Source organism: Toxorhynchites rutilus, chromosome 1 (assembly GCF_029784135.1).
Source record: "Toxorhynchites rutilus septentrionalis strain SRP chromosome 1, ASM2978413v1, whole genome shotgun sequence".
Lineage (NCBI taxonomy): Eukaryota > Metazoa > Arthropoda > Insecta > Diptera > Culicidae > Toxorhynchites > Toxorhynchites rutilus.
The window spans coordinates 89,927,730-89,954,790 of NC_073744.1; the positions used below are offsets into that span (position 1 = coordinate 89,927,730).

General features: G+C 40.2%; 2 protein-coding genes across 6 annotated transcripts in view; one reads left to right on the forward strand and one right to left on the reverse strand.

Annotated features, from left to right (window-relative positions):
* LOC129763179 (cilia- and flagella-associated protein 43) overlaps positions 1 to 20,546 on the reverse strand; it is a 90,117-nt gene extending 69,571 nt beyond the window's left edge. The window contains exon 1 of one of the 2 annotated variants that reach the window (XM_055762001.1): positions 20,418 to 20,546. In XM_055762001.1, the coding sequence (XP_055617976.1) occupies positions 20,418 to 20,458 (41 nt within the window). In that variant the 5' untranslated portion in view covers positions 20,459 to 20,546. Of the gene's footprint in view, positions 1 to 7,328; positions 7,438 to 20,417 lie in introns of those variants that run through there. The other variant, XM_055762000.1, reaches the window with a different exon arrangement.
* Positions 1 to 27,061, forward strand: part of LOC129763178 (protein unc-13 homolog 4B) — a 126,432-nt gene that overhangs the window by 9,964 nt on the left and 89,407 nt on the right. For 2 of the 4 annotated variants that reach the window (XM_055761989.1, XM_055761990.1), the window contains exons 3-4: positions 20,862 to 21,501; positions 21,750 to 22,402. In XM_055761989.1, coding sequence (XP_055617964.1) covers positions 20,862 to 21,501; positions 21,750 to 22,402 — 1,293 coding nt within the window. Of the gene's footprint in view, positions 1 to 20,591; positions 20,732 to 20,861; positions 21,502 to 21,749; positions 22,403 to 27,061 lie in introns of those variants that run through there. The other 2 variants (XM_055761992.1, XM_055761991.1) reach the window with 2 other exon arrangements.

Here is a 27,061-nt window from a genome sequence, read left to right on the forward strand (position 1 = left end):
CAATCAATCGCAATTAACAGGATAGCTTCAGAAGATTATTCTTCCCCATCAGTAGGATATTTCCGTATCCAATATTGTATGCGCCCGCAATCGATTATTGCTCAGTCGCCGAAAGTTCCCAGCTCAGAGAGTTCATTCCCCTCTAGTTTGCCTTCCAAATTGCCATCGTAAACCACACCTTCTCTCGGTTCAATCACACACAAAAAGCATACTTAAGCGATATACTGGTGGTGAGACACATTCATTTTTCGTGAGGACATCGACAAGACAACATCGTTGCCTAACGTGCTGGAGGAGGTGGACGGCGAAGGATCGACACATACACGCGCAGAACTCTTTCCGTTAGGATGCCATTCAGCATCGAGAAAGTTCCGGAAAGATCTAATCATTGCTGGAAAATAATCTGCCAGTTCCTTTGGGAATTTTCAAAATATATTCATGTGAAAGAGTTTAATTGAATGTTTTCTATCCATGTAACACTGTGACCAAATATGTTTCAATCAAGTGCTATTAACAGGTGGTTATCGAGTTGGCATTAACCACTGGTGGGCTTCCAGTATCGAGGAAAATGTGGAAATATCTAATCGTTACTTAAAATAATCTGCCAGTTCCTTTGGGAATTTTCAAAATATATTCATGTGAACGAGTTTAATTGAATGTTTTCTATCCATGTTACACTGTGACCAAATATGTTTCAATCAAGTGATATTAACAGGTGGTTATCGAGTTGGCATTAACCAATGGTGGGGTTCCAGTATCGAGGAAAATGTGGAAATAACTAATCGTTACTGAAAATAATCTGCCAGTTCCTCTGGGAATTTTCAAAATATATTCATGTGAAAGAGTTTAATTGAATGTTTTCTATCCATGTTACACTGTGACCAAATATGTTTCAATCAAGTGCTATTAACAGGTGGTTATCGAGTTGGCATTAACCACTGGTGGGCTTCCAGTATCGAGGAAAATGTGGAAATATCTAATCGTTACTGAAAATAATCTGCCAGTTCCTTTGGGAATTTTCAAAATATATTCATGTGAAAGAGTTTAATTGAATGTTTTCTATCCATGTAACACTGTGACCAAATACATTTGGTTTTGTGGTTTTTCAATCAATCGCAATTAACAGGATAGCTTCAGAAGATTATTCTTACACATCAGTAGGATATTTCCGTATCCAATATTGTATGCGCCCGCAATCGATTATTGCTCAGTCGCCGAAAGTTCCGAGCTCAGAGAGTTCATTCCCCTCTAGTTTGCCTTCCAAATTGCCATTGTAAACCACACCTTCTCTCGATTTAATCACACACAAAAAGCATACTTAAGCGATATTCTGGTGGTGAGACACATTCATTTTTCGTGAGGACATCGACAAGACAACATCGTTGCCTAACGTGCTGGAGGAGGTGGACGGCGAAGGATCGACACATACACGCGCAGAACTCTTTTCGTTAGGATGCCATTCAGCATCGAGAAAGTTCCGGAAAGATCTAATCATTGCTGGAAAATAATCTGCCAGTTCCTTTGGGAATTTTCAAAATATATTCATGTGAAAGAGTTTAATTGAATGTTTTCTATCCATGTAACACTGTGACCAAATATGTTTCAATCAAGTGCTATTAACAGGTGGTTATCGAGTTGGTATTAACCACTGGTGGGCTTCCAGTATCGAGGAAAATGTGGAAATAACTAATCGTTACTGAAAATAATCTGCCAGTTCCTCTGGGAATTTTCAAAATATATTCATCTGAAAGAGTTTAATTGAATGTTTTCTATCCATGTAACACTGTGACCAAATATGTTTCAATCAAGTGCTATTAACAGGTGGTTATCGAGTTGGCATTAACCACTGGTGGGCTTCCAGTATCGAGGAAAATGTGGAAATATCTAATCGTTACTGAAAATAATCTGCCAGTTCCTCTGGGAATTTTCAAAATATATTCATGTGAAAGAATTTAATTGAATGTTTTCTATCCATGTAACACTGTGACCAAATATGTTTCAATCAAGTGCTATTAACAGGTGGTTATCGAGTTGGAATTAACCACTGGTGGGCTTCCAGTATCGAGGAAAATGTGGAAATAACTAATCGTTACTGAAAATAATCTGCCAGTTCCTCTGGGAATTTTCAAAATATATTCATGTGAAAGAGTTTAATTGAATGTTTTCTATCCATGTAACACTGTGACCAAATACATTTGGTTTTGTGGTTTTTCAATCAATCGCAATCAACAGGATAACTTCTGAAGATTATTCTTCCCCATCAGTAGGATATTTCCGTATCCAATATTGGATGCATAAAACCTTGTGCCTCCAACGTAACGCTCTCGTTTTCGAAGTTCTCCAAATATTCATTCATTCAGAATGAATTCAGATTCAACTTCATACAAATGATCTCTATATCAACGAGAGTCCTACGTCACCCTTGCGGTTATACCATAGATATAACCCACTTCCTGTTTTTGGGAAGAAATATCAATAACTTTGAGTAAAGTTGAGATATTGACAAGTTCTGCATCGAAAAATGTTTGTATTAGTGAGCTCTAAAAGTCTTTCGAAGACAGTTTGCATGTAAAATTTGAAACATAAAAGTTAGAGCAAAAAACAGTTTTTTTAAAGGTGACCCTAACGTAACTTAGAAAAAAGGCACTATATCAGTTATTTCAAAAGATAGAGAAAAACTTTGTCCTACAAAGATGTCTTAGATAATTGGAGCTACAACATTGTCGAACTATATTTACCTCTATCTATAAAGATAAGAAAGTTAAATTTTTTATTTCATCGACAATTTTAGTCACTCTATTTTTGACAACATAAAAACGAGCGCTCTATCATGAGTAACAACTTTGTCTAAGACAGTTTTTGTCTAGAGAATAACTGTCAAGCTCTAAATGCTAATTTCCACTTAATTGCATCTCCTGGACCATTGTGCAGTGGTGGCCAGGTATATACATGGTGCGGGCCGCTTTAGAATTTTCATTATAGCAGCGGGCCGCAATGATTTTTTTCTTACTACTTTTCAGAATGAAATGTAAAACATACATATTTAACTGGTACTTTTTTTGACTCACTTTTTATTTTTAATTAGAAAGCATTCAGTTCTATACCTGTAAAATTCATAACTCGAGAAAAAAGTGAGATTGAAAACAACACTTGAATTGAAGATGTAAAAGTATCCAGAATTAACATTTTTGGCAAAATTATTCGACCATCTATTCATCACGCAGAGTCGAAAATGCTAAAGCTATTCGTCAATTGCTGGAGTTTCTCGATAGAATTCTTTAACGATTGGTAATTACAATGAGAACGTCCACAGGTAGCTCCTCCAACTTGGCCCAAAGCGAATAATCCGATGAAGTAATAAATGGCCAATCATTTGCGGAGATGAAGTCCTATAGGTTCATTGCTAGTCTCGTTTTTTAACCGTTCTAGGAGTTTTTTGCATCGATCCAAACATATTCAGCAATAAATCTGGGCATCAATAAATGACTCACATATCGGTGTACGCACCAATTAATTTATCCACTTCATTTCGACTGATGAACGCTTTTGTCTTCGAAGACGATTGCGTTGAACGTGTTCATGAACAATATAGATAACATTGTGCAGCCATACCAACCTCGGACGTCCCTTTTTAAGCCTATCGCCCACATCAGCTATTTATTTGTAATGTTTTTTTTTTTTATCTTCGCTTATTTTTCGTCGGCCTATTTCCGCCACTTTAGTGCCAATCACCGACATCAGGGAGGCGACTCCACCTGTTCCTACCTATCAGACTCAACAACTCATGAGCCGGGCCAACTTCTTTTACTTCCGCTCCGAAGGAAGACGTAACCAGAGATTTTTCGCCTCAGAAAATCCCAACGACGCCAGCTGGGATTGAACCCAGGCCGATCGGATTGTGAGGCTGTTACGCTAACCATACAACCACTGGCGCCGTCTATTTGTAATGTTGTAGGGTACGGAACTCGAATCGCTTCGTTCAATCATCAAATAGTTTCTACAATCTTTTTTGTTTGTTTCGATAAATAAAATTCTTAAACAAAAACATACTCAAACATCGTTTCGATTTCACTCGAACTTCTTTTCTTGAGCCATTTTATCTAAATCAGCTTAAATATGAGAGAAAGCGACGCGAAGCGTGTTTTCCAAATGACTGTTAGTAATTTTGTTCCTTGACTTTGATTTCACTTCTTCAATAACTGAAACAACTGCTCACAAATATTTGTGGATTCAAACAAAGTTGTCGACACTTGAGAAATTCTCAATATCAGAAAATGGGTAAAATGAAAATTTCCCATTTTTTGTTTGAACTTAAGTTTGTTTTCGAGTGAAAAAAAAGCTAGAAGCTAGGAACTCACGATGATCAAATGCGTGCGAGTTGATTGATGATTTGAAGGATATCCTTCAAGACATCCTCGAATCCTACATTCATAGGAAAAAGGCAAGCAGATTCCTCGGTAACTTCGAAATCCTTCTTTCATCTATCACCACTGAATGAAATACATAGTGGGCAACTCGTTCTTTCAAACTTTCAAACGAACAATTTTCCCATACATACAAATCAAATGTAAAATTTCATGGTTCTTTCAAACTTTCAAACAAACAGTTTTCCCATTCATACAAATCAAACGTAAAATTTCATGGTATGGGTACATTCAGGTACGTTCGCAATTCTTCGGATCGTTTGACGTTTACTCGCAACCAAGTAACTGACAGCATATAAACCCGGTTTAACTGACGTTACTTGCACAAATTTATGCAAGTGTAAGCAGAACAGAACCAAAAACGTGAAAAAATCCTTTGAGCAGTGCTTGGAAATATCTGTATCACATCAATATTTTCAGCTGAATTTCCGACTACATTCGATCATTATACCATTGCATTCGGGATACCGAAAATGAACCAACTTCAAACCTCACAATCACAGCAAGCTACTCACAGTTGATTCATCCAGTTTTGTTCATTCTGTTTTTCGTTCTGTTCTGCGTTCACGGAATGTGAGCAAAAGAAAATATCCCTAGTTTTGTCATTCATTGACATTAATATACCAGTTCATTCACTATCAGTATCGTTCTCGGACACTGACGAAATGGAGAAATTCGTTGAGGAAGATAAGAAAGTACAGAATCCTCATAATAGTGACAAGAAATTAAATTGTTCAAGCATGCAAGGTTTCCGTCTCAGTTAAATTGCTTTTATTTTACATAGCGAGTATGCAATTCCAATTCCACTTGTCAGAAATGCTTCAAAAGAAGAATTCCTATGTAAAATATACCGTCTTGACTCAAATTTCAAACATTTATTTTTGACTCAAATTCTGAACCCACGAACATAAAATGGTGGTGTCCAAGACACGACCGCAATGGGAATATTTCAAGCTTCCTTTTGCAAACGGATCAAACTGTGCCATAGGATTAGCAGATGAAATTGGGTGGAGGGTGGAGTGTCTAACCACCATAGAATCATTTACTGCACCCTTAAACCTCCATATGCCTAATTTAGTTTCATTTGCTTAATTAATTCGCGAGTAATACAGAAATTTGTGTTTCATTTGTATGGTAGCCCCCCCTTAGAGAGAGGGGTGGAGTGTCTCACTACCGTAAAAACATTTATTGCAACCTATATCCTCCACAGGCCAAATTTGGTATTATTTGCTTGATTAATGCAAATGGTTAAGGGTTTCATTTGCTTGATTTATTCTCGGGTAATGCAGAAATTTGTGCTTCATTTGTATGGCAGCCCTCCCTTAGAGAGGGGGGAGGGGTCTCAAACTGTCACAAAAACCTTCCCTGGCCCAAAAACCCCTACATACCAACAACTTCTCCCGCTCTCTAAGGGTGGGCTGTCATACAAATGAAACACAATTTTTTGCATAACTCAAAAGCTAATCAAGCACAATTTGGGATGTGAGGGTTTTTGGGTATGAGAAATGTTTTTATAATGGTATGGCACCCCTCCCTGCTCAGGAATGGTGAGGGCATCCCATAAAAATATTACAAATATTTCAACCAAAAATATTCCAGCCAAACATGACAATTGAAAATTTTCGGAAAACTCTGAAGGAAAAGGGGAAAATTCGGAAAATTTGGGAATTTATCCCATATGCTCTACAATTACATAGTGACAAGTGCTGTTAGTCCATTTGATGTTTGCGCTAGCGAAATTGATCTTCGTTCGAAACTGGAAATGGATTTTTTAATGTGATGAACCGCACTCCTATATCTTCTTCTATCTATACATTAAGATTGATAAGTTGATAAGAGCAGAACTCGAGGTAGGAATTGTCTGATTTAGGGGCTGTCTTTATTCTATCATATTTTCTGTATAAAACATTTATTCCATGTAACGGAAACACATGTTATTTACAAGTGGTTGAAAAATCTTGAACGAGAATTGTGTCTAAAAATAATCTGATATCAGATTATTGTCAGACACAATTCTCGTTCAAGATTGGGATAAATTCCCAAATTTTCCCCTTTTCCTTCAGAGTTTTCCGAAAATTTTCAATTGTCATGTTTGGCTGGAATATTTTTGGTTGAAATATGTGTAATATTTTTATGGGACTCCCTCACCATTCCAGAGGAGGGAGGGGTGTCATACCATTATAGAAACATTTCTCATACCCAAAAACCCTCACATCCCAAATTGTGCTTGATTAGCTTTTGAAGTATGCAAAAATTTGTGTTTCATTTGTATGACAGCCCACCTCTAGAGAGCGGGAGGAGCGTCTAACCACCATAGAAATATTTATTGCATCGTAAAACCTCCACATGCCAAATTTGGTTTTATTCGCTTGATTAATGCTCGAGTAATGCCCCCCCTTAGAAAGGGGGTGGAGAGTCTAACCACCATAGAAACATTAATTACACCCTTAAACCTCCATATGCCAAATTTTGTTTCATTTGCTTGATTAATTCCCGAGTAAGGGAGAAATTTGTGTTTAATTGTTATGGCAGCCCCCTTTTAGAGAGGGGGGAGGGGTCTCAAACTATCACGAAAAACTTCCCCGGCTCCAAAAACCCCTACATACCAATTTTCATGCTGATCGGTTATATATATATATATATTTTTTTTTTTCCAAAATATATATTTTTATAAAGGCTCATATGGCGTTAGCCTCACGGGGCCGGGAGTTCAATACAATTTTTCTTATTATCTATGTTAGTAATATGTAACCGATTACTCGCGGTTGGCTCGAGGTTAGTATTACAAGTGTTTTCGTAATTGGGATGTTGCTGTCTCCAATGCTCTGTACGTGTGCCCGACACGGGATACTTCCTATTGGGATGCAGCTGACCATTAATCAGCAACGCCCCCCTAGTCTGTACCTCATATCTAGCGTGGTGCGTCTTTCTCGACTCGAGGAATCCAGGATAGAATGGTCACTAGCCGGCGCAATCATCAGTTCGTGTAGAGTTGTCATGAGCGGTACAACGTTTGGCTCTTGTTGAATGATCAGTGGACTGCACAACCTGTGGCCCGTGTATCTGTAAAGAGTGTGTGTATGTATTGCCGCGACTTAAAAGTAAAGTAAACGAAGTAGTAGTAAAGACGAAGTAAAAGTTTATCGATCGGATAGGAGGGATATGAAACGGGGACACAACGAAGGAAACATCATTAAACGTTGACATCGGCGTTTCTGAGGAACAGGTATAGATGAAGCAGAAGATCAGGATCACGGCTACCTAAGAAATCCCGGACGGGGATATCCGATTGTCTGCCTTGTGCTCTTAGTGCTCTAGAGAGCTGAGAGCGAGCAGCATGGAACCGGATACACGACCAGACAACATGCTCGATGTCGTGGTAGCCATCGCCACAATCACAAAGATTGTTTGCTGCGAGCCCAATGCGATAGAGATGCGCGTTTAGGTTGTAGTGATTGGACATAAGCCGAGATATCACGCGAATGAAATCACGACCTACATTCAATCCCTTGAACCATGCCCTCGTCGAGACCTTAGGGATAATCGTGTGTAACCAACGACCGAACTCATCTCCACTCCACATGCGCTGCCAACTTACGAGCGTATACTGACGGGGAATGTGGAAAAATTCATTATAAGCAATTTGCCTTTCAAAAAGAGTGCCTTCTAAAGCGCCCACCTTAGCTAGCGAGTCCGCTTTCTCATTCCCCGGAATCGAGCAATGAGAGGGAACCCATGCTAAGGTAATCTTGAATAATTTTTCGACCAAAACACTCAATAGATGTCTTATTCTTGTTAGGAAATAAGATGAGCGTTTATCAACCTTCATTGAGCGGATTGCCTAATGAGCTGAGACTGTCTGAAAAAAATAAAAAAGTGGTCGATGGGCAATGTTTCAATGATCCCCAGTGCGTAGTATATCGCACCCAGTTCAGCAATATACACGGAACAAGGATCTTTGAGTTTGAAAGAGGCACTGGAATTTTCATTGAAGATGCCGAAGCCAGTGGACCCGTTTATGAATGAACCGTCAGTAAAGAACATTTTATCAGATCTAACTATGCCCCCATATTCTGCCGAAAATATCGGCGGAATAGAATCTGAGCGTAGATGATCTGGGATTCCATGGATTTTTTGTCGCATGGACAGATCAAAAATGACAGAGGAATTGCAAAAGTATGGGAAGCAAACTTGGTTGGAGATGCCTGGTGAAGGGTGCACGTCGTGGGTAAGGTACTCATGGTATAAAGACATAAAACTTGACTGAGGAATCAGTTGGAGTAGATTTTCGAAGTTATCAAGCACCAATGGATTCATGATCTTGCAATGGATGAGAAATCTGTAGGATAATTCTGTGAACCGAAGAGTAAGCGGGGGTACTCCTGCCAAAACTTCGAGACTCATCGTATGTGTCGAATGCAAACACCCCATTGCTATACGCAAGCAACGATATTGTATTCTCTCCAGCTTGAGAATATGAATCCTGGCAGCTGATCGGAAGCCAAAACTGCCATATTCTAACACTGATAATATCGTTGTTTTGTATAACTGAATGAGGTCTCCTGGATGGGCACCTCACCATGTTCCGGTTATTGTTTGGAGAAAATTGATTCTTTGCTGGCATTTCTGTTTCAAATACGCAATGTGTATTCCCCAGGTACATTTAGAGTCAAAATATACTCCAAGGTATTTGAAAAACATCGAGTGCTTGATCGTTTTGCCGGATAGGTGAAGCTGGAATTGGGCGGGTTCGTGCTTCCTAGAAAAAACGACCATTTCGGTTTTCTCCGTAGAGAATTCGATACCCAGCTTAAGAGCCCACGTGAGCAGATTGTTCAGGGTATCTTGCAAGGATTTTTGCAGAACGGCGGGATTAGTACCCGTGATGGAAATAACTCCATCGTCTGCAAGTTGTCTCAGCGTGCAGTCTCTAGTTAGACAATCATCTATATCATTGACGTAAAAACTGTACAAGAGGGGGCTTAGGCAAGAGCCTTGTGGTAGGCCCATAAAACTGTATCGAGAAGATTTCAAGCTGCCATGATTGAAAAACATGTGCTTTTCTGAGAGTAAATTGTACAGGAAATTATTCAGAATTGGTGAAAGTCCACGATTATGAAGTTTCTCTGAGAGAATTTCCATGGAAACTGAATCAAATGCCCCTTTGATATCGAGAAAAACGGAAGCCATTTGTTCTTTGCGAGCAAATGCGATTTGGATTTCAGAAGATAGCAGCGCGAGACAATCATTTGTCCCTTTACCTCGGCGGAAGCCAAACTGCGTATTTGACAGCAAATTGTTCGCTTCAACCCACTTGTCCAAACGAAGTAGAATCATTTTCTCTAACAATTTACGAATACAGGATAACATTGCAATCGGCCTATACGAGTTGTGATCGCAAGCCGGCTTGTTGGGTTTCCGTATGGCTATCACTCTCACTTGTCTCCAGTCATGCGGGACAATATTCAGCTCCAGAAACTTGTTGAACAAGTTCAGCAAACGCTGTTTTGCCAAGTCGGGAAGATTCTTCAACAAGTTGAATTTAATCTTGTCCGACCCCGGAGCTGAATTGTTACATGAGAGGAGGGCAATTGAGAATTCCACCATCGAAAAATTCTCATAGTCGTATTGGAGCGGAATGTCGCGTACGACGCTTTGTGCAGGAACGGAATCGGGACAAACCTTTCTTGCAAATTTGAAAATCCAACGGTCAGAGTATTCCTCACTTTCATTTGTATGGTTCCAGCCATGCATTCTCCTAGCCGTATTCCAAAGAGTACTCATAGCGGTCTCTCTTGACAAACCATTGACGAACTTTCGCCAATATCCACGCTTTTTTGCTTTAATCAGACCTTTTAGTTTGGCTTCTAGAGCTTGGTGCTTTCGAAACCATTCCACTAGTCCAGTTTTCCGGAATTTTTTGAAAGCGGATGATTTTTCAAGGAAGACCTTTGAACACTCCTTGTCCCACCAGTCAATATTTTTCGTGAGGTCATACGCAATATCGACTGACTCACGAGAACCTGATTCATTGGCGATCGATAAAATTATTGGCAGGTGGTCACTACCGTCACTAGGATCTTGGATTACCTTCCACGTGCAATCCAGGGATAACGAAGAAGAGCAAAGTGATATGTCTAGCATGCTTGCCCGTGCAGGAGGGTTGGCTATTCTAGTTGCTTCCCCAGTATTCAAAACTGTCAATTTGAAGTTGTCACACAGATCATAAATCAACGTGGCACGGTTGTCATCGTAGAGTGAACCCCATGCTGTTCCATGGGAGTTGAGGTCACCTAAGATTAGCCGCGGCTCCGGCAGTGCCTCGATGATATCAAAAAACTGATGGCGGCCAACCATAGTTCTTGGAGGAATATATATCGAGGCAATGCAGAGGTCTTTGCCATTGATTTGTGTCTGGCAAGCGACAACTTCAATGCCTGTCATCGATGGGAGAGTGACTCTATAGAAGGAGTGGCATTTTTTGATCTCCAATAGTACGCCACCAAACGAGTCATTTCGATCGAGGCGAATAATGTTGAAATCGTGGAAATTCAGTTCGTCGGCTGAAGAAAGCCATGTTTCACAGAGGGAAAATACATCACAGTTAGAACTATGAATTAAAAATTTAAATTGATCTAGTTTAGGGATGATGCTTCTGCAATTCCACTGTATTAAAGGGTGTGTCACATCAAATTGCATCACGGAAAAAACGCTGTAGAAATTCGCCCAGTAGACCGATCCTTTTGAAAATTTTAGACAGTAAAATAAATACTTTTAAACAACTTTTGGCATTTTTTTTATTCATACTTCGAGCCCAAGCCAGTATGCTCGCACCTTCCTCTTTACCCCGTCCATAAGGTTCTGTACAACGTCAGGTTGTAGTTTTTTTTGAACAGAAATCCATTTTCTCTTGAAGTCCGCCTCCGATTTGACAACTTTTGGGTTCTTCCGGAGGGCCTGCTCCATAATCGCCCAATATTTCTCTATTGGGTGAAGTTCCGGCGCGTTGGGCGGGTTCATTTACGTTGGCTTCGTACCACTCCAACACGTCCTTTGAATAGTGGCACGAAGCGAGATTCGGCCAGAAGATGGTCGGGCCCTCGTGCTGCTTCAATAGTGGTAGTAAGCGCTTCTGTAGGCACTCCTTAAGGTAAACCTGCCCCTTTACCGTGCCGGTCATCACGAAGGGGGCGCTCCGCTTTCCGCAAGAGCAGATCGCTGGCCACACCATGTACTTTTTGGCAAACTTGGATAGTTTCTGCTTGCGAATCTCCTCCGGAACGCTGAATTTGTCCTCTGCGGAGAAGAACAACAGGCCCGGCAGCTGACGAAAGTCCGCTTTGACGTAGGTTTCGTCGTCCATTACCAGGCAATGCGGCTTCGTCAGCATTTCGGTGTACAGCTTCCGGGCTCGCGTTTTCCCCACCATGTTTCGCCTTTCGTCGCGGTTAGGAGCCTTCTGAACCTTGTGTGTACGCAGGCCCTCCCGCTGTTTGTTCCGCTGGACGAATGAACTTGACAAATTCAGCTTATTGGCGACATCCCGGACCGAACTTCTCGGATCACGTCTAAACTGCTTAACTACGCGCTTGTGATCTTTTTCACTGACGGAGCATCCATTTTTGCCGTTCTTCACCTTCCGGTCGATGGTTAGGTTCTCGAAGTTTTAGTACTCTGCTGACCGTGGATTGGACGATTCCCAGCATCTTACCGATGTCCCGATGTGACAACTCCGGATTCTCGAAATGAGTGCACAGGATTAATTCACGACGCTCTTTTTCGTTCGACGACATTTTTCCAAATTTACGAAAAATTGACAGTGAAGCATGGCCAACGTGATCTATACACTCTTATCTGATTATAAGCGAAAGCTGAAGATATAATTCCTAAAAATTAAATTTCTACAGCGTTTTTTCCGTGATGCAATTTGATGTGACACACCCTTTACAGTGGTCAAATCCTTGACCTCTTGCACTGAATCAGGCATCGAGGGAAATGAACGCTGCTAAAAAACCACATTTTTCTTTCAAAAATGTTCTCACAATCGGAAGCAAACATAATACTATGCTTTTAAGAGGGTCATTTATATTTAAAGCATTTAAAATATTGTCCACCAGGTCAGAAAGCGCAAGCAAGCCAGATTGTGGCTTTTGCCTCGACCGCGAAAAATGAACAGACGTGTTGGGCTCTGCTCCGGGAAGTGCTGAGGACCCCTGGTGCGTAGAAGAACCGCTTAAACCAGGAGGTACTTGCTTCGGTCTATTCTCAGCACGTTCGATACGAGGTCTCATTCCAACTTGGGAAGTTTCGGTCTTCTTTCTGGGGAGTGATGGAAAAGAAGTAATTTTTCTTTTCCTAATGGCACCCTGCGATGTACCGGAACTTCCTGCATTGGGAGCGTCTGCAACAGGCTCGTCGTTCTGCAGAATGGAGTAGGGATTGTCCTGAGTCGTTGAGGCGGAACTCTTAAGCATTTCTGCATAAGTCCGCTTGGAACGTTCCTTTAAGGAACGCTTGAGTTTTTCCCCTCGTTGTTTGTACACCGGGCATTGAATAATATCATGAGGAGTCCCGCCGCAATGAAGACACTTGTGCTCTTTCGCGCAAGGATTCTCATCATGGCTCTCTCCACAATCTGCGCAACGTTTTTTATTGCAACAATAGGCGGCCGTGTGACCGAGTTGCCACGACAACTCGTAATTTGTCTGGCCCCATCCGAGTAATTTCAGTAACTTTGGAAAATTTCTGCGTTAGTTCTTTTGAGATGCGAATGACATTAAGAGGTTTTGATTTTCGTCTAAAGTATACAATGAATGGACCTTTGAATCCCTCCGGGTATTCCTTTAGACGAAAATCATGTTTTTCATCAATTTCCTCATCTTCAGAACTTTCTACTTCATACACAGAATTTTCCTCCTCAACGTCTGCTTCATCCTCCTGCTCTTCAGGAGGTGGGTCAGCATCAGAAACATTCAATGACGTGGATGGGGGATCCTCCCCACCCTCAGCCATAATAATGAATTAGTCACCTGTTCGATGTGAACAGTGTAGAATAAGAATAAAAAATAGAAAAAAATAAATGAGTAAATAAATTATATTTGTATTCAAGGTATATATAAATTATATTTATTTCAATTTTTTATTGTATAAAATTCAAAAATGAAAAAAAGTTTCAACAAAAGTTCAACGGTAATGTAAGAAAGATGTACACCCCTAATGCCAACGCTTGCCGATTTGGTAAATACAATGTTGGACAATGGTGTAAATCGTACACAGGAGGTTGAAGGAATGATATATGGAACAATAGAAAATAAACTTCTACTTGCCGCTGCTGTGTAGCGTGTGATGAATGTGTGTTGATCTGAACTGGATCCTCAGCGTCTCGATCGTGCACCACTTTTAATTGAGCTCGCTTCACTCGCAAGCACTGATGAAAAAAAGCACAATATAGATCTGCGTGAAAAAAAACACCGTTATCGGATCGATTCTCAAACTTGTCCGATCAGCTCGCGAGTTCTCGAACGAATGAGCTCGAATATTTCTATATTGAAATATTCGAGCTCATTCCGCTTCATTGAACATCCATCTACAAATACACAAGTAACATCAATTCATCTAAAGCAGAGAGCATCTCCGACGAGTTAGTTAGCTGGCGTATCACTATTTTCCAATTTATGAACGAGACCAAGCTGTTATAAACTAAGCCATGTTGAAAATCATATGCACGTATTTTCTAACAAGTAGACAGCAATAAATATTGATTTTCTATATTTCATTTTTTCTACTTTACGACAAACTTATATTACTTTTTTCAGTTGACGTTTAACTTTTAAGAGATCAAACATGTCAGTTACGTTAATGAAATACACCAAGAATCATCATATAACCTTTCGTTCAAATCATTTAATTCGTTTTTTTATCGGTCACATTCGATTTATTTTAAAGATCGTTAAAATATTCAAACACACTTACAATACATTAGTGTGTTTTATTCAACACCCAAAATATTCACTAGAAATAATTTATTTGGCAGAACAACGTTTGCCTGCTCAGCTAGGATATATATACATAGATTATACGCACAAATCGCGAAGAGATTTTTTGGATAAAAAACAAGATCATAATAAGTACAGCGCATACTCGTTTATATACAGTTTTTGATTTCTTTTTACTGTATATAATCGAATCTGTATATAATCTAGTCAAAAAAAACTTGTTTGTTTACGTGCTTTTTTTTTTGTTTTTGAATGTGTTGCCTCAAACTAGTTCTACATTAGAAAGTACGCTTCGGAAGACGTTTCTGATGCTTCCATTTGAAATATGAGAAAATTAAGTACAGGATATAGTAGTGGAACAACTAAATTAGTGGATTTAATGACCATTTTGGAAGTGAAAAACTTAAAAGTTAATAATTTTTAATATGTTATTATTTATTTTATCCTGAAACATTATATTAAACTAGATTGTTTCTATCAATTGAGTTCTTTAACCGCTCTACAATTTGTTCTTTGATGCCCAACTTCTATCTTTCTTAATTTGGCTGCAATATCGATATAAACGATTCCTGGTGAAAATTCAACCAAAATCTTCATAAATCAAGATTTTTACCTCACTGTACATGTAATAGCCACTAAAACTTCACCTTAATGTTGAAAGGTTACATTTCTTCTTGAAATAAGCCATATTTAAAATATGAAAGAAAAAAAAAATTTCAAACTGTATATAATCGAGTCCAAAATTGTATACAATCGAATCACATATAATCGAGTCCGACCTGTAGCTCGTTTTTTCCTGGACAAACTGGTTTCTGTATGATTGATAATTCTGGGAAGTGCTTGACGTTTATTGAGAGAGTTGTTGAGAGAATACGCGATCTTATCCATCGATGAAATTTTTTTTTCAAAATATATATTATTATCAAGGCTCATATGGCGTTAGCCTGACGGGGCCGGGAGTACAATATTTTGACAGTTTTTCTTATTATATATGTTAGTAATATATAACCGATTACTCGCGGTCGGCTCGAGGTTAGTATTACAAGTGTTCTCGTAATTGGGTTGTTGCTGTCTCCAATGCTCTGTACGTGTGCCCGACACGGGATACTTCCTATTGGGATGCAGCTGACCATTAATCAGCAACGCCCCCTAGTCTGTACCCCATATCTAGCGTGGTGTGTCTTCTCGACTCGAGGAATCCAGGATAGAATGGTCACTAGCCGGCGCAATCATCAGCTCGTGTAGAGTTGTCATGAGCGGTACAACCTTTGGCTCTTGTTGAATCATCAGTGGACTGCACAACCTTTGGCCCGTGTATCTGTAATGAGTGTGTGTATGTATGGCCGTGACTAAGTAAAAGTTTATAGATCGGATAGGAGGGATATGAAACGGGGACACAACGAAGGAAACATCATTAAACGTTGACATCGGCGTTTCTGACGAACAGGTATAGATGAAGCAGAAGATCAGGATCACGGCTACCTAAGATATCCCGGACGGGGATCTCCGATTGTCTGCCTTGTGCTCTCAGTGCTCTAGAGAGCTGAGAGCGAGCAGTATGGAACCGGATACACGACCAGACAACATGCTCGATGTCGTGGTAGCCATCGCCACAATCACAAAGATTGTTTGCTGCGAGCCCAATGCGATAGAGATGCGCGTTTAGGTTGTAATGATTGGACATGAGCTGAGATATCACGCGAATGAAATCACGACCTACATTCAATCCCTTAAATCAAGCACTCGTCGAGACCTTAGGGATAATCGTGTGTAACCAACGACCGAACTCATTTTCACTCCACATGCGCTGCCTACTAACGATCGTATACTGATGAGGAATGTGGAAAAATTCATTATAAGCAATTTGCCTTTCAAAAAGTGTCCCTTCTAAAGCCCCCACCTTAGCTAGCGAGTCCGCTTTCTCATTCCCCGGAATCGCACCCAGTTCAGCGACATACACGGAACAAGGATCTTTGAGTTTGAAAGAGGCACTGGAATTTTCATTGAAGATGCCGAAGCCAGTGGACCCGTTTATGCATGAACCGTCAGTAAAGAACATTTTATCAGATCTAGCTTTCCCATATTCTGCCGAAAATATCGGAGGAATATAATCGGAGCGTAGATGATGTGGGATTCCATGGATCTTTTGTCGCATGGACAGATCAAAATTGACAGAGGAATTGCAAAAGTATGGTAAGCAAACTTGGTTGGAGATGCCCGGTGAAGGGTGCACTTCATGGGTAAGGTACTCATGGTATAAAGACATAAAACTTGACTGAGGAGTCAGTTGGAGTAGATTTTCGAAGTTATCAATCACCAATGGATTCATGATCTTGCAACGGATGAGAAATCTGTAGGATAATTCTGTGAACCGAAGAGTAAGCGGGGGTACTCCTGCCAAGACTTCGAGACTCATCGTATGTGTCGAATGCAAACACCCCATGGATATACGCAAGCAACGATATTGTATTCTCTCCAGCTTGAGAATATGAATCCTGGCAGCTGATCGGAAGCAAAAACTGCCATATTCTAACACTGATAATATCGTTGTTTTGTACAACTGAATGAGGTCTCCTGGATGGGCGCCCCATCAGGTTCCGGTTATTGTTTGGAGAAAATTGATTCTTTGCTGGCATTCCTGTTTCAAATACGCAGTGTGTATTCCCCAGGTACATTTAGAGTCAAAATATACTCCAAGGTATTTGAAAAACCTCGAGTGCCTGATCGCTTTGCCGGATAGGTGAAGCTGGAATTGGGCGGGTTCGTGCTTCCTAGAAAAAAACGACCATTTCGGTTTTCTCCGTAGAGAATTCGATACCCAGCTTGAGAGCCCACGTGAACAGGTTGTTCAGGGTATCTTGCAATGGTTTTTGCAGAACGGCGAGATTAGTACCCGTGATGGAAATAACTCCATCGTCTGCAAGTTGTCTCAGCGTGCAGTTTCTAGTTAGACAATCATCCATATCATTGACGTGAAAACTATACAAGAGGGGGCTTAGGCAGGAGCCTTGTGGAGCCATAAAACTGTATCGAGAAAATTTCAAGCTGCCATGATTGAAAAACATGTGCTTTTCTGAGAGTAAATTGTACAGGAAATTATTCAGAATTGGCGAAAGTCCGCGATTATGAAGATTCTCTGAGAGAATTTCCATGGAAACTGAATCAAATGCTCCTTTGATATCGAAGAAAACGGAAGCCATTTGTTCTTTGCGAGCAAATGCGATTTGGATTTCAGAAGATAGCAGCGCGAGACAATCGTTCGTCCATTTACCTCGGCGGAAGCCAAACTGCGTATTTGACAGCAAATTGTTCCACTTGTCCAAACGAAGTAGACTCATTTTCTCTAACAATTTACGAATACAGGATAACATTGCAATCGGTCTATACGAATTGTGATCGCAAGCCGGCTTGTTGGGTTTTCGTATGGCTATCACTCTCACTTGTCTCCAGTCATGTGGGACAATATTCAGCTCCACAAACTTGTTGGACAAGTTCAGCAAATGCTGTTTTGCCAAGTCGGGAAGATTCTTCAACAAGTTGAATTTAATCTTGTCCGACCCCGGAGCTGAACTGTTACATGAGAGGAGGGCAATTGAGAATTCTACTATCGAAAAATTCTCATAATCGCATTGGAGCGGAATATCGCGTACGACGCTTTGTGCAGGAACAGAATCGGGACAAACCTTCCTTGCAAATTTAAAAATCCAACGGTCAGAGTATTCCTCACTTTCATTGGTATGGTTCCAGCTACGCATTCTCCTAGCCGTATTCCAAAGAGTACTCATAGCGGTCTCCCTTGACAAACCATTGACGAATTTCCGCCAATATCCACGCTTTTTTGCTTTAATCAAACCTTTTAGTTTGATTTCTAGATCTTGGTACTTTCGAAACCATTTCACTAATCCAGTTTTCTTGAATTTTTTGAAAGCGGATGATTTTTTAAGATAGACCTTTGAGCACTCCTTATCCCACCAAAGTGAAGGAGGGCGACGTCGAAAAGTGGTAGCGGGTACACGTTTCTTTTGAGCTTGAAGTGCGCTATCGTAAATCAAACTTGATATAAAGTTATACTCTTCAAGGGGAGGAAGTTCATGCATCGAAATGATTGCTTCAGATATTAATTCCGCAAATTTTCTCCAGTCAATATTCTTCGTGAGGTCATACGCAATATCGACTGACTCACTAGATTTTGATTCATTGGCGATCGATAAAATTATTGGTAGGTGATCACTACCGTGGGGATCTTGGATTACCTTCCATGTGCAATCCAGGGATAATGAAGAAGAGCAGAGAGATATGTCTAGCATGCTTGCCCGTGCAGGAGGGTTGGCTATCCTAGTTGCTTTCCCAGTATTTAAAACTGTCATGTTGAAGTAGAGTGACCCCCATGCTGTTCCATGGGAGTGGAAGTCACCTAAGATTAACCGCGGCTCCGGCAATGCCTCGATAATATCAAAGAACTGATGGCGGCCTACCGTAGTCCTGGGAAGAATATATATCGAAGCAATGCAGAGTTCTTTGCCATTGATTTGTATCTGGCAAGTGACAACTTCAATGCCTGTAATCGATGGGATAGTGACTCTATAGAAGGAGTGACGTTTTTTGATCCCCAATAGTACGCCACCAAACGAGTCGTTACGATCGAGGCGAATAATGTTGAAATCGTGAAAATTCAGCTCGTCGGCTGAACAAAGCCATGTTTCACAGAGAGAAAATACATCACAGTTAGAACTGTGAACTAAAAATTTAAATTGGTCTAGTTTAGGGATGATGCTTCTGCAATTCCACTGTATGACAGTGGGCAAATCCTTGACATCTTGCGCTGAATTAGGCATCGAGGGAAATGAACGCTGCTAAAAAGCCACATTTTTCTTTGAAAAATGTTCTCACAACCGGAAGCAAACATAATACTATGCTTTTAAGAGGACCATTTACATTTAAAGCATTTAAAATGTTATCCACAAGGTCTGAAAGCGCAAGCAGGCCAGCTAGTGGCTGTTGCTTCGACCGCGAAAATGGAACAGACTTGTTCGTTGTTGTTCCGGGAAGAGCTGAGAACCCCTGGTTGGTAGCATGACCACGTAAACCGGGAGGTACTTACTTCGGCCTATTCTCAGCACGTTCAGTTCGAGGCTTCATTCCAACTTGGGAAGTTTCGGTATTCTTTCTGGGGAATGATGGAAAAGAAGTAATTTTTCTTTTCCCGATGGCACCTTGCGATGTACCGGAACATCCTGCATTGGGAGCGTCAGCAACAGGCTCGTCGTTCTGCAGAATGGAGTAGGGATTGTCCTGTGTCGTTGGCACGGAACTCTTAAGCATTTCTGCAAAAGTCCGCTTGGAACGTTCCTTTAAGGAACGCTTGAGTTTTTCCCCTTGTTGTATGTACACCGGGCATTGAGTAAAATCATGAGGAGTCCCGCCGCAATGAAAACACTTGCGCTCATTCGCGCAGGGATTCTCATCATGGCTCTCTTCACAATCTGCGCAACGTTTTTTATTGCAACAATAGGCGGCCGTGTGACCGAGTTGCATACATTTGTTGCATTTCATTACCCGGGGTACAAATAACCGAACAGGTAAACGAAGTGCCCCTATTGCAACGTAATTTGGAAGGGCGGAACCCTCAAAAGTCCCACGAAAAGAGTTTGTCCGATTGAGAATATGAAATTGTTTCAACTCTAACTATTCTTAAAAATGCATAAACCAAAGATGCGTAAACGTTGTATCAACGTGAAGACAAAGCCGACATTGCTAAGGTTTTCTGAGCCTCTATCCTCATTAGGAGACAAACTAATTTACTCTGGATCGTATCTTTGTTCTTCTTTGGCAGGAGGATCCTTGATCCACTTCCATTAGTTTGATCTATTGTGGTATCATTTTTTGATATTCTATTTTATAGTGCTCTGTATTCTCTTCATATTAGTTATATCCGTTTAATTTGATTTTCCAATGTACTCAAATATTGATTTAAACTTTTTGATACTTTTACACTTACTCTCGTTTCCTCACTTTGTAATTGTACATACTCGAACGCATACAACTAAATTAATAATCATTTTTACTAACTGGAATGTATGCATCAAATTTTCGTTCAATTCGACGGAACACTTGCCTGCAGTTGCCCTCTACAAGCAATAACTGACTGATAACAACAAGGGCGGAAGTTCACGCAGTTAACTGAATATGTGCAAATACAATGCGCGCCAATCGATTGTTAGGCATCGCAGCACCACTGCAGTAAGCTTAAACAGTCATATTTGAATCGTTTCGGAAGCACATTCCTTTACTTTTTTGACGGCAATAATCAGTGTAAGCTAATGGCTATGCAATCGCTTATAATCATCGCTCTAGTTTGATAAAGAGTTATTCACATTTTCAGTGTTCGATGGATTTTTAAATTCCCTTGATCGAACTTCTTGTCTTCATTTATTCATTTCAGATCTCAGCATTTACCCCATCAAGGAATCACAATCGGTTCCATTAACGAGCGACTGAACATTATTAATGAAAACCATCATTATATATTTTGTGGGATGTGTAACTGTTGCGGCATGGAGGTTCCAATGTCACATAGTTTAATTTCTCGCTCACCCCTTGATGATGCTCGTCGAAGAAGTCTCGATCATATTGATTCAAACAAAGTAAATCAATACCGCGAGCGACCAGCGACTGGCGTGGCCATTGGAAATGATTTATCGAATGATCCGCCGCTATTTAGGAAAAACAATTTGTTTTCTCGCGAAAATATTAGTGAAACGTGGAAAACTCATAAAAACAGATCGGTGCACAGTGCTACGCAATCATCCCGAAAATCAATGTTGAACCATATGGAAACCAGAACAGAGGATCAATCGTTTTCCAAAAAATATGCACAGCGCAAAATCGGCCGCGTCAATCCATTCGTAACGCCTAGGGAAGAAGATGAGTATGAACAAGTGAATGAAGTGAATATTTCGCCGAAAGAACAACAACAAGCCTATCTGGTACTGGACATAAACGATCAAGCGCGAAGGCCATTCAAACGGAAAATATGTACTCCATTTAACAAACGGATAACGATGCCTCCGGAACATTTCAAGGTAAGCCGAGTATGGTATGTACACATATTGGTGAATCCACATGTCTGCGAAAAAAGTTGTTGGTTAGGCGCAACTATTTGCCAAACTTTTGCGCTTTAACAGACAAAATCATACCATTGAACAATTGCTAATGTTCAATTGCGCTGTTCGACTCTTGTTTTAAAGTTCATTACTTGTATAGCTTGTAGCAGTGTTATATTCATAATGATGTGTTTAAAAAATATTTTGATTATATGTAACCTTTCCAGCAGTGGCCATCAGGAGCTGAATTGTATACTGATCCCGGTGACTACAGGCGATCTCTGCCAATTTATGCGACAAACTCTTCAGAAGTAATATCCGATGCGAATTACTCACAAAATGCACACTTTATCCGATATCACCAATATCCCGAAAGCGCCATTGATTCCAACTCTATAATGTTCCGCAGCAATGTGGATGATCTTCATACATCGGAAAATTTTACCAACCAAAAAAAGCTATACTCAAACGTTCCGAACCGAAGTTCAATCGATCCGAACCGACTCCATACAGTAACACCTAATAATTCGAGTTTGTACAGTAGACTTAGTGGAAGCATCCAGAATTTGTTTGTCGGCAGTCGGAATCAGTACGGTGGTCAGTCAACGGTAGATGTTCGATCGAATTATAGTAAAAGTGAAAACAATTTACATGAACTGAGTAGGCGTCGGGGAGCTCGCGATCGTTTGATTTTCTTTGGTTCTCGAGAGAAAGTGCGTCAGCGCAGATCGAACAATTTTCTTACGAGTGGAGGAGGGAGCTTCTTCACCTACAACTATGACGAAGAAGAGGAGAGCAACTGGAAAAAGTACTTCAGTTTCAAAATGAATCTGTTACGGAAGCATAGATGGGGCTCAAAGAATCAAATGGATCCCAAAAGGTGAGTGATGATTCGAGTTGATAATTGTTATATAGTATTTGACTGAATAGAAAAAAATAGATAATTGTAATTTATTCTTATCGTTGATTCGAACAATGATCGGAAATCGAAAGGACTCTCAGAGGAACGTCCAATATCTCATTAACGTGACATATACCAGACGCAGAAACAATTCGAATTATTTGAATTTGAAAATGTAGTTGCATTATTATTATAATTGATAATTCTTCGTATTTTCGAGTACAGTTAAAAACTATCTGTAGAGTTTCTGCTTTTCTGTTTTACATGAAGTTACAGGTTATGAAAAAAATAATAACAGAATATGTAATTGAAACATAGACGACTTCAAATGCTTATAACACGATCGATTCTTGATAAATCGAATTTAAATCGGCCGATTGGAAATTTCCAGGCACCTAGTTGGAGTTGTCCGGAAAGCTCTAAAGTTTATTCAATCTTTAATGCACAGCTTGAAAAGTCTTTCTTCCGATAACTTTATCCTGTTCAAGAGCTGAGCTAGCCAAGAGCCAAGAGCTAGAGTACCGAACATTACTTGTTGAAGTATATCGACTAGTGATGAAACGGATTGTTGTTTTCTTCGAGGTTCTTTATTAGCAAATACAAAATTGATATAAACGGCATGTGACATGGTGCAAATAAATCGTTAAATGATAAGTGAAGAGAAGCAAGATCTAGCGAGTTGTATTTTCACTCATGCAAGAGTCGAATGGGCAATAAATTCATTTGATCCTTTTAAATCGCCGGGTAATGATGAGATCCGTCCGGTGATGATCCAGAAAAGTGGAGGATCTGTAGTGCCCTGCTTAACTGAAATGTTCAAAACTAGCTTACAATTGAACTATATTCCAATGAATTGGCGATAAATTCGGGTTGTTTTTATTCCTAAAGCTAATAAAAAAAAATATTTAAAAAAATTCAAAATAGTTTAGGCCTATTAGTCTTTCGTCATTTATGCTGAAATTAATGGAGAAACTAATTGATGACTATATCAAATCGCAATATTTGAAGTTGGCACTATTCAGTAAATTCCAATTTACAGGAAATCAACAGTAACAGCACTTCATACACTAGTAACGAAAATTGAAAAAACAATTGAAGTCAAAGAGTTGCTACTAGTCGCGTTCTTAGATATCGACGGAGCATTTGACAATGCATTCCACAAGATGGCAAAGTTCCAAATTTTCAGTTTTTATTATGTGTGGTATCAAAATCTATGTTTTCGGATACGCAGAGTTAATTTTTCAACTCGGTTCCACCAAAAAACTAAATAAGAGGCGATGCGAAGGGGAAAAGCGCGATATTTTTGATTGAAAATTTGAACGATCGAAAATCAATACTAGAGTTGAAAGTATTATTTAAAATGTCGTAGTTCAAATATTTGGCAACATAATGGGAGTGCCTCAAAAACATCACAAATAGCAATTTAACAACATGATTAGATAACTATACTTATTATAAAAACAGGAAGTGGGTTATATCTGTGGTATAACCGCAAGGGTTACGTAGGACTATCGTTAATTTAGTGATCATTTGTTTGAAATTGCATCTGAATCTAAGAATTGATGAATGGATGAATGAATAAATTGCAAGATTGCTGTACGTTCTTGTAAATCTGTGAGCGGATGAGTATATGTATGAAATTATCATATATATTTAGAAAACTTCAATTGAATTCTTTCACAGTTGTGAAGTGGTCCTGAAAAGAACCGGTTTGGTGTCATGTGGACCTGAAATGAGTGATTGCCGGATGGTTTGATTGGTGAGCCCATGTACGGATCTGAAACGAAACAATTAGTAGAAATAAAGTTATAACAAGATCTATGTAATGTGTGTGTATGGGTATGTGTGTGTGGTGGGTGCTCTGATGCTTCAAACGGAACCAATTTTCGATACTGGTACTCTCTTGGTCGCCTTCTTTTCTCCTGATGGATCGGCTTTTTTGCGCTCTCTCACAGTTCGAAACAAACTGAATGCGTTTCAGGTCAGGTCAGGCCAGGTGATGAATCCCTCGATCCCTCGCCGTCCAGCTCGTCCAGCTCGTTCCGCTCGTTCAGCTCGTTCAATAACGATGTTGTCTTGTCGATGTCCTCACGAAAAATGAATGCGTTTCACCACCAGAATATCGCTTAAGTATGGTTAAAGAAGGTGTGGTTTACGATGGCAATTTGGAAGGCAAACTAGAGGCGAATGAACTCTCTGAGTTTGAAACTTTCGGCGAATTATGTTTTTCGCGATGCGAAACATTTTCCGTTGCGCGCGCATCCAATATTGAAAGCGAACATATCCTACTGATGGGGAAGAATAATCTTCAGAAGCTTTCCTGCTAAATGCACTTGATTGAAAAATCAAAAAATCCAAATGTATTTGGTCGCAGTGTTATATGTTTTATGTAAAGCATCTGTTAATTGCACTTGATTGAAAAATCACAAAACCAAATGTATTTGGTCGCAGCGTTATATGTTAGAAAACATTAAAAAAACTCTTTCGCATGAATGTATTTTTTAATTCCCATGGGGAACTGGCAGATTATTTTTCAACAACGATAATATGTTTCCGGAATCTTCTCGATGCTGGATGGCATTTAAACGAAAGAAGTTCCGCACGTATATATGTGTGTGTGGCGGCTGCTTCGATGTCTCAAGCGGAAACGTTTTTCGATGCTGATACCCTCTCGGTCGTCTTCTCTTCTTCTTCTGATGGATCGGCTTTTCTGCGATTCCTCACAGTTCCAAACTGAATGCGTTTCAGGAATCTTCTCGATGCTGGATGACATCCAAACGAGAAAAGTTCCGCGCGTGTATGTGTGTGTGCGGCGGCTGCTCCGATGTCTCAAACGGAACCGTTTGTGGCATCACTCTCCTCCTGATGTATTCCCTTCTGGCCTAAGGTGCATCAAAAGTCTCTTGGTGACACCATTCATCAGCGCTTTCATGATGAACTTCACCACCAGCTCCACCACAGCAGCGACAACATGCTCTAATCACTGCTCAATTATAACTGAGTGGACTTCCGAGCGGCGCTCGCTTATATACCAATTGGTGATTTCAATAGCCTGTTTTGAAAACAATTTTAAGACTATTGAAACAAGTTTTTGGATGAAAAAGCAACAAGTATATAACACGTAGACATTTTATCTTTCGAATGAAGTGTTTATCATACCATTTCGTTCAGTTATTTAGAAGCTATCAACGCTCAAAATCTCGGTCTCCAGTGTAACGCTTTCGTTTTCGAAACTTTGATTTTACACCCCGGTATAGGAATGAAAGACGTAGTCCTACGTCAAAACATCACGAATAATAAGTATTTGGCAACATAATTTGAGATTCTTATTTAAAAAAGCATTTACGGTAAAATTACGGCGGATATGGTACTTGCACACTATGAGCGACGTTACATCCATACTGTATTAATATTATGTTGGCATCTCCGGTTCATTCTCCTACAATGGTGGAAATTTTTCATTGACCCTTCAAATCGAATCTCACTCGTGATGAGCTACAACATCAAGCCTGACTCGCACTAGTCGCTCAGCAGGGTTGTGAAATTGCTCGAAACAAATCATTTCAAGTTCAGTCCCACTCATAAAATGTTTTCTGAAACACCACCAAATCACACTAAGTTAAAGGAGAATTTCTTAGTGGAGTCCGCCAGCAAAATTGCGAATATTGCATTATTGCATTATCATTATCTCCAATTTGAATGACAGTTTAAACATGTCTTCGCCGCAGGAGATAATGCTTATAATGTAATGATAAACGAGATGGATATTTAAGTGGGACACTCTTAGAGTGCTTCATGCAGAAATGGGAATCGGAAAGACATCTTTTCACTGAATACAATATAAAGGGTGTGTCACATCAAATTGCATCACGGAAAAAACGCTGTAGAAATTTAATTTTTAGGAATTATATCTTCAGCTTTCGCTTATAATCAGATAAGAGTGTATAGATCACGTTGGCCATGCTTTACTGTCAATTTTTCGTAAATTTGGAAAAATGTCGTCGAACGAAAAAGAGCGTCGTGAATTAATCCTTCGCACTCATTTCGAGAATCCGGAGTTGTCACATCGGGACATTGGTAAGATGCTGGGAATCGTCCAATCCACGGTCAGCAGAGTACTAAAACGATACTTCGAGAACCTAACCATCGACCGGAAGGTGAAGAACGGCAAAAATGGATGCTCCGATCACAAGCGCGTAGTTAAGCAGTTTAGACGTGATCCGAGAAGTTCGGTCCGGGATGTCGCCAATAAGCTGAATTTGTCAAGTTCATTCGTCCAGCGGACCAAGCAGCGGGAGGGCCTGCGTACATACAAGGTTCAGAAGGCTCCTAACCGCGACGAAAGGCAAAACATGGTGGGGAAGACGCGAGCCCGGGAGCTGTACACCGAAATGCTGACGAAGCCGCATTGCCTGGTAATGGACGACGAAACCTACGTCAAAGTGGACTTTCGTCAGCTGCCGGGCCTGTTGTTCTTCTCCGCAGAGGACAAATTCAGCGCTCCGGAGATTCGCAAGCATAAACTATCCAAGTTTGCCAAAAAGTACATGGTGTGGCAAGCGATCTGCTCTTGCGGAAAGCGGAGCGCCCCCTTCGTGATGACCGGCACGGTAAACGGGCAGGTTTACCTTAAGAAGT